Source organism: Pholcus phalangioides, unplaced genomic scaffold, assembly GCF_987345545.1.
Source record: "Pholcus phalangioides strain wild (caught in Gottingen) unplaced genomic scaffold, Ppha-v1.0 ptg000172l_1, whole genome shotgun sequence".
Taxonomy (NCBI): Eukaryota; Metazoa; Arthropoda; class Arachnida; order Araneae; family Pholcidae; genus Pholcus; species Pholcus phalangioides.
In genome coordinates, this window is record NW_028301637.1 from 2,954,911 (window position 1) to 2,968,157 (window position 13,247).

The following is a 13,247-nucleotide window of genomic DNA, read 5'->3' on the forward strand; positions in this document are numbered from 1 at the left end:
TCCTCTGATTTTGAACTCAAATATCAGTAAATACTTAGAAACAAGGAAATTATTATTAATTAATTAATGACGAAAGAACTTACTGTGTATGTGTGCCATACGTGTCTCTTATCGGCATACCTGTACTCTTATCTTACCCTCTGGGGATAACGCTAAGAAAATTTGGGAGAAAAAAAAAAGAAATTTAAAGGACATATGGCCGTCGAAACAATTGAAGCTCGTTTCTTTCAGGGCTCGCCTCGTCTGCGAATTCTCAGAAACAAGCAATAAAAAAGCCTTTCAAGTGTCAAAAATGGCCATCAGTCAGCTGACTATTTTAGTGTACATCAGCAATCACCTTAAAATTTGTGGATTTTACGATGACAATATGCAGGAAACACTAGTGGAGCAACGCGTTTTCACAGCACACAAAAATTGCACGCATTTGATGAATATAAATTAAATTTTTTCAGAAGATTTGGAGTTCGAGTCAAGTGGAAACTTCGAATAGTTGAGGTTTTACGTCGAGTTATAATGAATTACTTTAACATCACAGGGCCGTCATTTCAACTTTTCCAGGGCGTGGGGCAAAGAACATGTACTCAATATATATATATATAATTAATTATACCATTTCTAGTGAATTAGCTAAAGCCGGGGGGGGGGGCAACGGCCGCCCTCCTTCCCCACCCATCCAAATGACGGGCCTGTTTGGCATTAATATATATAGGAACCAATTGCGACCGAAGTCAAACGTCGTATGAACGTGGAAGTCGTGTAATCGAGAGACGTTTAAAACGAGATTCCATGAAGAAAACAGCGCTAAAGAACGAGAACCACAAGCCTCCGATGAATTACTCCACCCCTGGGGGCAGACGTGCTTACGATGCTTCTTGCGATAGAATCTGATCGTCTCGTAGACTCTCTAGTCCTCCCGTGCACCCAGGGCCGCAAATAGGAGGGAGGGAGCAGGCGAGTCTGGGGCGCCGGAACAGTGGAGGTGCAAATTTAATTTTTGACCTCTCCTTCAACATTACGAAGGAGTGCCAAAATGCGCGCTTGCTCCGGCTGACCAAGCATCTAGTTGCGTCCCTGTAATTACCCGAATCTCTCTAGTTATCTCGTGCGTTGAGATGGGGTTAGGGTTACCTCTTACTTCTTCCATTTAAAAATGAACAAAATGTGTGGAAAAACATTCACACAATATGCGAATTCCTTGATAAATGCCCCATGTTTGAATTTTCAAGGTCCACCACGCTCTCTACGGGGAGACTTCCTCAAATGTAAGACTGGTTGTCCTTTGAACCTATATGTTGGAAAACTACAGAAAACCGACTTCACCGACTACCACTGTGCCGCCAACGGGATTCGAAACTGGGGCCCTGCGACAGGGTGAGGGGCACAATAGAAAATACCGTGGGGGAACGATGAATAAAAAAAATTGAGGGGGTTGCGATGTGTAAAAACAGTTTGGGAAACTATGACGATGGGGTACCAAATTGCGAGACTAAAAATTAAAAATGAAGACGTTTGCGCGTGCGCGAAACCAAATCAACGGCACTTTCATTTGTTTACAACAGATGGCAATACTTAACCAATAAAGTTCCACATTGTTTTTTCAATCCCCGAAACAGACCTATCTTTGATATACACCTAGCGCGATGTTAGCTGGGTCCATGTTTTTCAATGGAAACAAAGTGAAACAAAAAATACCTTTTTTTTATGCTGGAAATAATAATATCCCGTGTGCATGTCGATAAAATATGGTAATCGAATCCAGAGTCTGATAAAATTACTGTCATCTGCTATGGCAACGATATCCACCGGGGGCTGTACTGTCATTGATATTGCACCGTAGGTTATCGCAAGGTAAATGAAAAATGATGTCTAGGCTTCTACGTCCTCGATTGCTTTCCTTAATGTGGACGTAAGTATATTGGGAATTTTGTACCTTTTTTTTTAAATTTCAAGTTCAATTTTTAAATATTTAATTCGTTCGCCGTGATCATTTAATTAATTTGCGTGAATGTTACAAGTGAAAGGTTTATCAACTTCATGTAAAGGTTACACATGCACAAAACTTCTTTGTTTACAAACTTTCAAGAATGTATCCAGACATGGCAACATTGGCATGAAGCCTTTCAGTAGTGATAAATGTTTAGCTTTGTCATGGGGGTGATACCCCCCCCCCCCCCACCATGGGACAACATAATCATTTTGTTCTATTAAAAAAAACACTCAAAAATATTTTCGTTTAAAATTTCTATTGAATGTTTTATTCAAGTACATCATCTCGTACTTCCCTCCTCGTCCACAAATCAACTTTGTGAGGTCGCTGAGATCCTTTATGAAGATTAGATGCAATCCCACCCTGCATATGGTCTTGTGTGGGTCGTATATACGGATGTCGAGCGACCCTCCCTCTGTTTTCTTCGTGTCAGAGCACCTACTATGAAACAGGTTTTGGGGACTTAATTGTGCACTATCATTTAAATATACCAGGGTCCAGACCAGTGCCGTCTTAACAGTTCCCAACTTTGAGGCACGAATGCGAGCTGATCTTCTCTTTAAAAGGTCTTGCCACAGAGAGCAGCAGACCTACAAACAGTACCAATGTAAATCAATCATTACACTTCACTTCTGAAATATAGATGGGAGTATAGAAAATCAGACACAACACTAGATACACACTCAGACTGTTAGGTATACGCACACTTCCGACACAACTGACTAGGTAGTAAATTGCCCATAGATGGTGATAGACTTGAGTTGTGCTTGGTTTGAAAGAAAAAGTGTTGTCTTAATGTATGAGCCCACCTGGGCCTCGGGAAAATGAAAAGTAATTGAATTTAGGGAGAGCCCCCCCCCCCCCTCCCATTATGTTCTCAAGATGGCCCTGGTCTAGACCTACCACACAACTGTTCAAAAGTTGTTTTCAGCCCACAGCGCTGGGTGATTTTGACCACAGAAACTATTTTTTTTATAAGTTTCGGCATTGAGTAATGCTGTGTGACGATTTGGTGGTGTTAAGGATTTTTCTATATGTCGCTGCATGTGACCAGGCAAAGACACATTGAAAATGAACAAAGCAATTTATTAGGTTTCTGAATAGGAAAATGTTTCACCTTTTCACGTGTCGGGCAATTCAAAGGGGCCAGAGCCAAGTCAACAAGCAATCTGTATTTTTGCCGATAAGAGATGATACATCTGGGATGAAGAGTGGTTGGCGGTGACGAATCCATATGGCCCAGTTGGCAGCGATGAGATTGTAGGGTCCAGTTGGCTACGATGAGTCTATAGGCTCCCATTAGTGTGACTTGTCCATCTGATGAGGAGGAAGCAAGGGTGTTCAAAAATGGCAGTTAAGCCCTGTGCAGCCATCTTCAACCTGTTGCTCATGAGCACCAGGGTGTTCTTTGAAGCACCAAGTATGCTCAATGCTCATATCCAATTTTGTGCTCACGAGCACCCGATAAAAGCTTCAATTACACTGAAAAAATTGCATTCAAGGTTTAAAATTATACAGATTTATGGCATTCATATATCAGTGGTGCCGTAAGGGATGCTCTTCGTTTGATGGTGGACACGGGAAGTGCTCATTCAAAGGTTGAAATTCCCTTGTCCAATGTAACAGGTTGGAATGATGATCATTGGTGTATGGAAAGGGGGGGGGGGAATTGGGGTTATAACCTCCTTCTTTTCAAGTTGAGATTATAGTGTTACTTTTCAGGGAAAAAAAATTTCTCTTCCCCTGGAAGAAAAAACGTGGAACCCCCTTCTCGAGAAGATCCTGCTTACACCTATGATGAGTATATTTTGCAACAATTTAACATAGGCAAATTCTAGGCGAGATGGTCCTGAGAGAAAGAGTAGTTCGATCCATGTGCATTCAAAGACCTCAGCAGTGACTTGGGAGGTCTTTTTGATAGATTGAGAACTCCAAGCACACCAGCAGTACTCGTACTCAGTCAGAGCACAAAAGCAGCAGAGCAAGAAGAAACTATGGCTTATATGAGTTGAAGCGTTCCAAGCACCATCTACATTAATTCTCATACTAGGAGGAATTTCCCTTGTGGCAGTGGTGCAGCGGTATAGTCTAGAAACTTTTATTCTGACATGAGATAGATTGTCACCTTTAGGAGACATACAATCTAAGATTGATGAGCGATCAGGGATCATCACAGCAGTGAATGGATCCAAATCGCCGAGACCAGACGTGAGGACCAACCAAAGGTCCTTCTAGAGGACAATTTTCACACATTCCTTATACTTTTCAAAATTTTTAATGTCTGATATTACATATTTTTTATTCGCCCTGTCATCATGCTCTGATGTCGGCCTGGATCACAAGCTTGTCATCATAATCCTCTAACCTTCTAGCCAGCACTTGTATGTAGAAGATAGGCGCTCTCTCATTTCCTCGGCGTATATCTCCTACGCATGCACACCCGCTGGAAGGTTGAGTTTGATCACCAATCCTTTTCAAGTCCAAGTTTATTCTTTCTAACTCTTTAACATGCATCATTAGGGTAAAGATTGTGATTTGAAAAAAAAGTAGAATACAGCGAAAAGCCGAAAAAGACCCAATTTTTTATTTTTTTTGGAAAAAAAAGGAGGAAACATAGTATACAATTTTTGAAGAGAAAACTATTTCTATAATACACTGAGAGTATCGCCCGTAGTTGAGTGCGGCCATCTGTAGAAACTATAGACGATTCCTAGCAGTTGGCAACTCTGAGGATTGTTAAACATTCAACTCTCACAATTTTTTTAGTTGTATTACTCGAATACTGAATTGCTTTCGACTCTAAAAGCTGGTAAACCTATTATTTCATTCTTATCCCCATTTCAGTCTGAATCCCATCCGATGTCCAAATGGGATATAATTTCTATATTTTCTCCTCTTCCCCCTGAGCTCTACTTCCCAGCAATACCAAGGGATGGTAAAAAGGGGTGGTTATGCACCATTGGGGGTTGGCTCTGACACGCAGAGGTTGTAATTTTATTGGATCAAAGTGAACCAGCTTATTTCTACTAAACGAGACATGCACCTCGTCCATATTCCTCAGCGGAATTTCTAACGAATAGGTTGGAATATGTGTGATGTATAGTGAACCTTCGGTGAAGTTTGTTTCTGTGTAATGCTTGTTATGTGTAGTGCTGCCATCTGTAATCAATTAAGCTGATTTCTACTGCTGATTGTTTACTGATGAATATTCTTTTGTTTTTCGTCTTAGATCAAGATCCAATGGTTCACAAGCTGGTGAATGGGGAAGTGGCGCTGGAAAGGTAAATACATCTTATTTATTATCTACAGTGGAATCCCTTGAAAATGCTCACAATGTGTTTTCTATTTCCATGTATAAAAATATATTGATGTCAATTTTGAATGAGATATAAAAAAAATATTTTACCGAATTTTAAAATATATTGAAAACATATCGCGATAGAGAGATTTACCAGTTAAATTTACATTTCCAGATCACTTAAATTGCCCACAGCACATTTTCAGATCACTCAAGAGGCCACATTCAGATCACCTGAGTTACTCACGAACACTTTCAAGTCAACTGAGTGATTCATGGCATAGTTCTAGATAACTCAAGCGATCCGCGATGCGGTTTTCAAATCAATGAAGTGGTCCACATTCTCCAAAACGTTGAGCACCCTTGAATTAAAGCATAATGGCAAATTCACATGCACGCGTTTGATAGAACACAGTTCTGAGTGAAGATGTTTTGATCAGACTGGAAAAAGAATGCATCAATGAACCGGTATTGGGCTTGTTCCGTTCAGTTAAATCAATAAATATATGCAATCGAGCAGCGATTGTTGTCTCAGAAATCGTGGATAAATGAAATTTTAAGTCTGATTGTCTTTCTAGTGGTACATTTGTGCCGCATTTCTTTTTGTTTACTGTATTTTTAGTTTTATTTCTCATGCTAATATTAAATTTCATGTAAGAAGTTATTCATTTTGTTTGGAGAATCTAATTGGCAAATTTTAATTTTTCAGGGTGGTGGAAGTGGAGGATCTGTGAGGTAATTCCGCTGCAAATTTTTTAATGTTATGACTTCGCCTACTGATAGATTTGTAGGAAAACTAAAAATAAATGACAATCTAAAAATCGAAGAAAAAAATGGATCCATCTGGTTTTGAAACTAGACAGCAGCTCATTTAAGCTATTCACAATATAGTTCTTAAAAAATAGAGAATCCCGTAAATTACAGAGACCAGGTGAGGTTCAAATTACCCAATTCAATTGATTCTCGAAGTCTAGATATTTAAGAATTTTCTGGAATCTGTGATGACACATTTCCCATCATGCCGGTCTCCCTGTGTATGTTTCTCACATGTTAGCTAAATTTTTTTAGAAACATTTTTTTCTCCTACATTTTACAGAGATGCGGGCGGTAGCTTTGGAAAGATGGAAGCAGCTAGAGAAGAGGAATATTTCAAGAAAATGGTATAGTTGAATTTTTTTTTTCATTGTTTTGGGGTTTCGTGTCAGCACAAAGATCATCTTAATTTGCTATACAATGCAAAAAGAAAAAGAATTCTACATACATGCAGACAGGTGTAGATTGAGGGAAAAATGCTGGAAGGTGTGGTTGATTGCGTAAGTTTGCAATAATCCTGTTAAATACCGGATGGACAGATTTTCCCCATATCATAGTTGCCAACGTCGCAGAATTAGGGAGATTTTTACATGGATCCAAATTCTGTATCAATACAAGTGTAAAAAAGGGCATAAAAAAAAAGAGGATTTTCTCCTTTTAAAGAAAATGTAATATCATCTGCATCATCGCTGATGATCATAATGAGATCTGGTACTATGGTTTTCTAGAGTAAGTATATGAATTGGAATGCTCGTACTCCCATCCAGACAGAACAGTACATGGGAAGGGAGGGGGATCCATGATTCTTTAAAGACAGCCCTGACTGTCTCACTTTTGATCATGTTTCAATTCTGTGATACTCTCCTCCAAGTAGCAATATTCTTTCTATAAATTGTATGAGTTTCTTGCTGTGGCTTTTCCTTTGCCTCCCCAATATCTCGAAGCCCCAGAACCATAGTTGCAATTCTACTGATATGAATTTTGTATAGTATACAGGGTGTCCTATAAGTCAGAATTCTGCCAAAGCAGAAATTGTAACGTTTTTCAGGTTATAACATTTGCTTAGCAGCAGATAACATTGACTGTGACCCAAAATCATTTTTTAGATATGTCAATAATGGATGTAAGAAGATAGTTGCCCCCCCCCCCCCCGTCAATAGGAGGGTCTAGGGTAGAGAGCAATGTAGGCATGTGTAGTGCTTTCAATGACTTTTTCATGTCGGTTTTTAATGGAGATAATGATATTCAATATACGGGTGTTGCATGGGGTAATAAAATCCTCAACGATATTCAAGTCGAGGACGTGGAGGTCCTAAATTTTCTAAAAATGTATGTGCCAGCAAAGCACCAGGACTTTGATGATATCTATCCCAAGGTCCTCAGGGAATGTGCTAATGAATTGGGGCAGGTCGCGCAGATATACAGTTGTGTTGCTGAGGGTATCGTCCCAAGGAATTGGAAACTTGCTAATGTTGTTCCGATATTTAAAAGCTTTGGTAATAGAGAAGCTGTGCCCAATTATCATCCAGTGAGTTTGACGAGCTCCCGCTCGAAAATTTCGGAAATTATTGTCAAAAGGCAGTTGGTGAAGTGGATAGATGAGAATAATGTATTGTCGGATAATTCACATGGGTTCAGGAAGGGAAGTCATGCGTGACTAACCTCATTTGCTACTATGATCACATGACGAAAAGGCTTTGGGTAAGGGCAAAAATGTAGACGTTGTTTACCTTGATTTCCAGTAAGCATTCGATCGAGTCCAACACTGTGAACCCTTGAAGTATTTACACGAAATTGGGATTGACGGAACTTACTGAATTGGATAGAATCGTGGTTAAGAGATTGATCACAACGGGTGATGGTGAACTGAGAATTCTCGGATTTGACTGGCGTCACAAGTGGGGTTCCTCAAGGAAGTGCCCTTGATCCTATGCCTTTTTCATTTTTATCGATAAACTCGATCAGGGTATCGATGGAATTGCTAGCAAATTTAAAGATGATGTGAAGCTAATGGGGGTAGTCTGGAAATCAAAGCGATAGAGAGTTACTTCAGACTAATTTAAACAGGACTGGAGCATTAGCAAATCAATGGAGCATGAAATTTAGCATTGACAAGGTAGCTCAATTTGTTTGAACAACCCACGTTTCACGTATGAGTTTATGGTGTCACTATCCTGAGTGCAACTAGGGTCACAGATTTGGGATTTCTCATTGAGGAGTGGCTTAGGTTTTCTTAACATCATTCAGCAATGGTCGAGAAAGCGAATAGAATGCTCGGTTTCATTTTCAAAAAAGTCTCTTTGGTTCTCCTGAAGCTATTCTATTGCTTTTCCGAGGCTTGGTTTGTCCTGTGGTATGCTGTAAGGTTTTGGTGATCATACCTACAAAGGGACATAGACTTGGTTGAAGGAGTGCAGAGAAGAGCTACAGAGTGTCTTTATTGGCACACTGCGCTTAAGTTATGAAGAGACTTCATTTTTTGAATGTGTTTTCATTGGATGAACACAGGTGTCAGGGAGATATAATCGAAGTGCTAAAAATGTTCAACAAGATGGATAGGATGGATCATGATTTATTAATTCGCCGTCAATCGACTGCTTTTACAAGTAGACACCAGTATCGATTGATAAGAGACAATTCTAGGTTGTGTCGCACAGAGTTTTTCTCTAATAGGGTTGTTAATAAATGGAATAGCTATCCCTGGAGATCATAAATTCTAACACAATTGACACGTTTAAAAATAAATACGATAAAGATGTTGGGGTAGATCGAGAAGCTATCCATAAATACATTATGGGCATTGTATAATATTTCATGTGTATATATATTGTTTGCATTTTTAATTGGGTTGCTGTATTTTTGAAATATATGACATCCATATTTGTTATGGGCATCTTTTTCTCAGCCACCTCTTTTTGCCTGTTGTAGCATTGTTTTTGTATTACAATTTTGGGGGTTGTATGTGGGACCGTTTGGTTTATCAATTTTTCTGTTTAGTTTGGGGGTTCAACAAGTAGAGTTGTCAATAAGAACTTCTGTCTGGATGGGGAAAAGTAACTTTGTATTTATTACTTCATGGTCTTGGACAGTAACTCACATTCGTCATTAAAAATTATGGTGCACATTTTGTGTATAGGTAAAACAACAGTTTACATAACAAAGCATTTGGGTACATAGGCTTATTCTAGGTTATGTGACTTTGATGACACCCAATAATATTTAATTGTCATCTGTATTTTTAGGGCATGCAGAGGCGTAAACAATATTTACAACGCTCAGCAAAGAGCTAGAAATGAAAGTGCTTCATTTGTAAAAAGTGATTACACTGGCATTGAGCGTTGAAGTTTAAACAAATGCTTTTAAAAAGGGATAAACAACACAGTAAAACCATCACCTTGTTTTATTTACATTGGACCCTGTAATTTACACATTTTCCATTGTGCTTTTGAAAGTAGTTTAGAGAGAACATTCTTAAAAAACTTATGTCTTCATGATTTGCTGTGCATTGTTGAAAAGAGCTGACAGACGACTGTGGAATAAATACTCCAAAAAAAATGTAATTATATTGTAAGGAGAGACAGAAGAGAATTATCTGTGGTTGCTAGTACACTGTTTTGGCCAGGGTTGGTGAACTGGGCCCAGCCCAGAAAAACCGGGCTGGTTTTTCTGGGCGCACCTACAAAAACCCACAGAGTTTTTGATAAAAATCATTTGTTAGCTTAAAAAAATTGCAAAATCACACTAATTAAGTCTTTCGTAAAATGACAACCTTTTTTTAGCCTTAGTTTTTTTTAATAACCTGTATAGAAATTAATATGGTAAAAATCCTATATGAGCCTATTCACATAATAATCATCAGCATCACTTTGAAGGATAAGCACAGAATGATTGCTCCAGAAATCAATGTTAAAAGTGCATATTTCACTGTGGAAATATAGGAATTTGTATTTTTAGCCTCATCAGTAATTTTAAAAAATTAATTCTTTGTTTTCAAATTCTTGAATATACTTGGAGATAAAAATCTGAGAAAATCATTTATAAAATTATATGCTTTACCTTCTTATGAGTTAAGATCAGTGTTACTGTATGTTTCACTGCATTTTATACCACCTGAATACAATTCCTTTGCATGGGAGAAGAGAATGCCATTCTAACATATACAGTCGATCCCGCTTATAATGTTCCCACTTAAGACATTTTCCCGCTCAATACAACTTACTTTCATGGTCCCACAATTCCAACAAATTCTTATTGACATTTTCAGTTTATTCCGTTTTCCCTCTTACGTTTTTCTCACAATGGTTTTTTTTTTAAATGTTATAAGTGGTATTCACTGTATAAAGTACAGGCCCACGTACAAAAAATCACTAGGTTTTTCGTTAAAAACCATTTGTTGGCTTTAAAAATTTCCAAAATTTTTTTGATGAAATTAGTAAATAAATTACTGGATGAAATACAAGAATTTTTTTTGCATGGGAGAAAAGAATGTTATAATGTATGCAAAGAACAGAAGAGCTCGGAACGTTTTAAAGAAATTAAGATTTAACATTTGAAAAGTAGCTCAATCTCACTAATACTAATTTTATATCAAAATTTAATTAGCATGATATTAGAATATTCATTTCTAAATATATACAAACTATTTTTATATTTATTACTTAATATGTACATTGATATGTATTATTACACAAACAGAGCACATTCACAAAAACCCACAAATCCCTGGGTGGGTTGTGTTTTTGCGAACCCTGGTTGGCCAAAAATTGTTTTTGTTACTGTCATTTTGCTTTAACTCGAGTGAATCTTACAGGATGCTGAAATACTGCTATGGAAGAAAATGATTTTAAAAATTGTGTCATGATTTTGCTGTCTAAGGGGAGTACCTCCCCGTTCTATTTTTTATTCCTAGTTTTTCTAATTTTTTAGGTGGGAGCTCTCTATACACTGTATTCTCTCTCTTAAAACTGGAACAGGGTGATTTCTAAACACATTTTGAGTATTTTATTTAAATTGAAACCGTACCTCTACAACAAATGGTTGATGCGAAAAGGACAAAATTAAGACTTATCCTGTATATTTCTTGAAAACACAATTCCAGAACGGAGAGGGCAGGAACACATAGCCACAAGATATTTTTTCCCAAAAATCTTTCATGTATCAGATTGAACCCTTTTACATACAGGAATTCGTGCAACCCTGGTGTAGATCTCAGAAATTCTGTCACCTAATTGACAGATACGACCATATTTCTTCATGATTCCAGATTCAAAATTATTCCTTGGATCTCGATGAAAATGTGCTGTTCAATGGATCCAAATAAATACGTGTTTGTAATTTGGCGATTTGTTTTTCTTCTAGCAAAAAGATCAGATCCAAAAGTTGAAGCACCACCTGAGTGAAGAAATATCCCATCACGAGGATTCTATCAAGAAATTGCAAGATGAAATCAATCGTCACAAGAGCAAAATCAACGAGCTGCAGAAAGACGAAACCAACCTATGAATATAGTCGTTTTATGTATATTTCTTTAGGATTTATATATGCATTTCACATTAACTAGGTTTTTTTTTTGATTTTGTGTTTTTTGAGTGTGGAAAATTTGTAGTCTACAAATTAAAAAGTGTTCGACAAAAAATGATCATAGTTTGTTTTGTGATAAGTTGCATTGTCTTAATGTTACAGATTGTGTTGATGAGTAATGAATTTTCTATGATTCTTGACCCCCAAAATACCAAATCTTGTATTGATGGTTAAAACTGTTGGGATCAAGGTTCTTGTATTTATAAAGGTCAAGACGTGAAGCTAATGGGTTCCGGGAATTTTACCCCTGGTACATTTTGCTTGTCCTGACTGAGTAACTAAGTGAATGACCTCCAGACCAACTGTGATCCTTGCTCTGTCGCTCTAGGGGATGTAAGCTGGTTCGTCTCAGGTGAATGACTGTCACGCACTTGGTCAGTGCAGGCAAAATGTCCAGCTCACTTGATCACTCATACAGTAACTCATTAGGCACCTCCATCACTTATAAGATCACCCACTTGGTCTCATTCATACTTTCTTTCAAACCGAGCACAACTCGGGTCTGTCACCATCTATGGGCGATTTACTACCTAGTGAGTTGTGCCGAAAGTAGTGTTTTATTTTTCAGTGCTGCCATCTATATTTCAGAAGTGAGTGATGTGTTATGATTTAATTACATTTGTACTGTTTGTAGGTCTGTTGTTCTCTGTGATGAGACTTCTCAACGGGGAGATCGGCTCGCATTTGCGCCTCAAAGTTGAAACCACAGAAAGCCAACTTCAGGGTCATTCATACTGTCACTTATGCACTCACTTCATCATGTAAATGACCAGTTACTTACCCACTAACATGGCCAGGCCTGGTGAAATGTTTAGGGCAAAGTTTCCGTAAATTGAAGATAACAGGTTGCTCATATGACAGGACAGCATGGTTCTGTCAGTCTTAAGTTTTTTTCCAGGACTTAATGACCCCTTTTGATGTGGGAAGAAAATTTTGTATCACTTAAGACAGAAATTTTCCAATCAAGAATGTAGAGCAGTGTTTGCCGACCATTGTGCCGCGAGATGTTACGGAGATAAAAATATTAACCTACTTAAGGTCTTAAAATAAATCAAGCGGAATTAATTACACTCGTGCATGACAGACTCATCGGATATGTCGCCATCTGGTGGCAGTGTCAGCAATGTGAGCTTTGGCCTGAGTTAGGTCTGGCTGGCCATGTAAGGCCCCGTTCAGCCAACACCATCTATAGCAGCAAGTCTTCGCGTGAAGCTCGTGACGTCACTGAAGAAGTCCATTTCACCTGTAGGCATTTGATGTTACATCAAGAAAGGTAAAGATTTCGCAAGCGTTGCAGCCTGCTATATCCAATGGGGCTACAGGTGAAATAAACTTCTTCAGTGAGTCAAAGCTTCGTGTGGAGGCTTTCTGCTATAGATGGTGTTGGTTCAACACACATGAGCTCCAAGGAAAGAGGATTTGTTGGCTTTGTAGTTTAGTGGTCTAGGGCGCTCACACAAGGCAAGTGAAAAGACGTGGGTTCGATTCCCCGCAAGGCCAGTTGAATTTTCTTTCTTGGATTTATCTTCGCATCAGCCAGTTTTCGAAACCTGTGTAGTAATAGTGGAG

General features: G+C 38.4%; 1 protein-coding gene across 1 annotated transcript; it reads left to right on the top strand.

The window, feature by feature from the left end:
* Window positions 1-1,762: 1,762 nt before the first annotated feature.
* LOC149063382 (ATPase inhibitor mai-2, mitochondrial-like) lies at window positions 1,763-11,736 on the top strand. Its single transcript, XM_089255865.1, has 5 exons — window positions 1,763-1,906; window positions 5,217-5,268; window positions 5,995-6,020; window positions 6,382-6,445; window positions 11,457-11,736. Exons 1-5 carry the CDS (start codon window positions 1,860-1,862, stop codon window positions 11,598-11,600), a joined length of 333 nt encoding a protein of 110 aa, XP_089111991.1. The 5' UTR covers window positions 1,763-1,859; the 3' UTR covers window positions 11,601-11,736.
* Window positions 11,737-13,247: the final 1,511 nt, after the last annotated feature.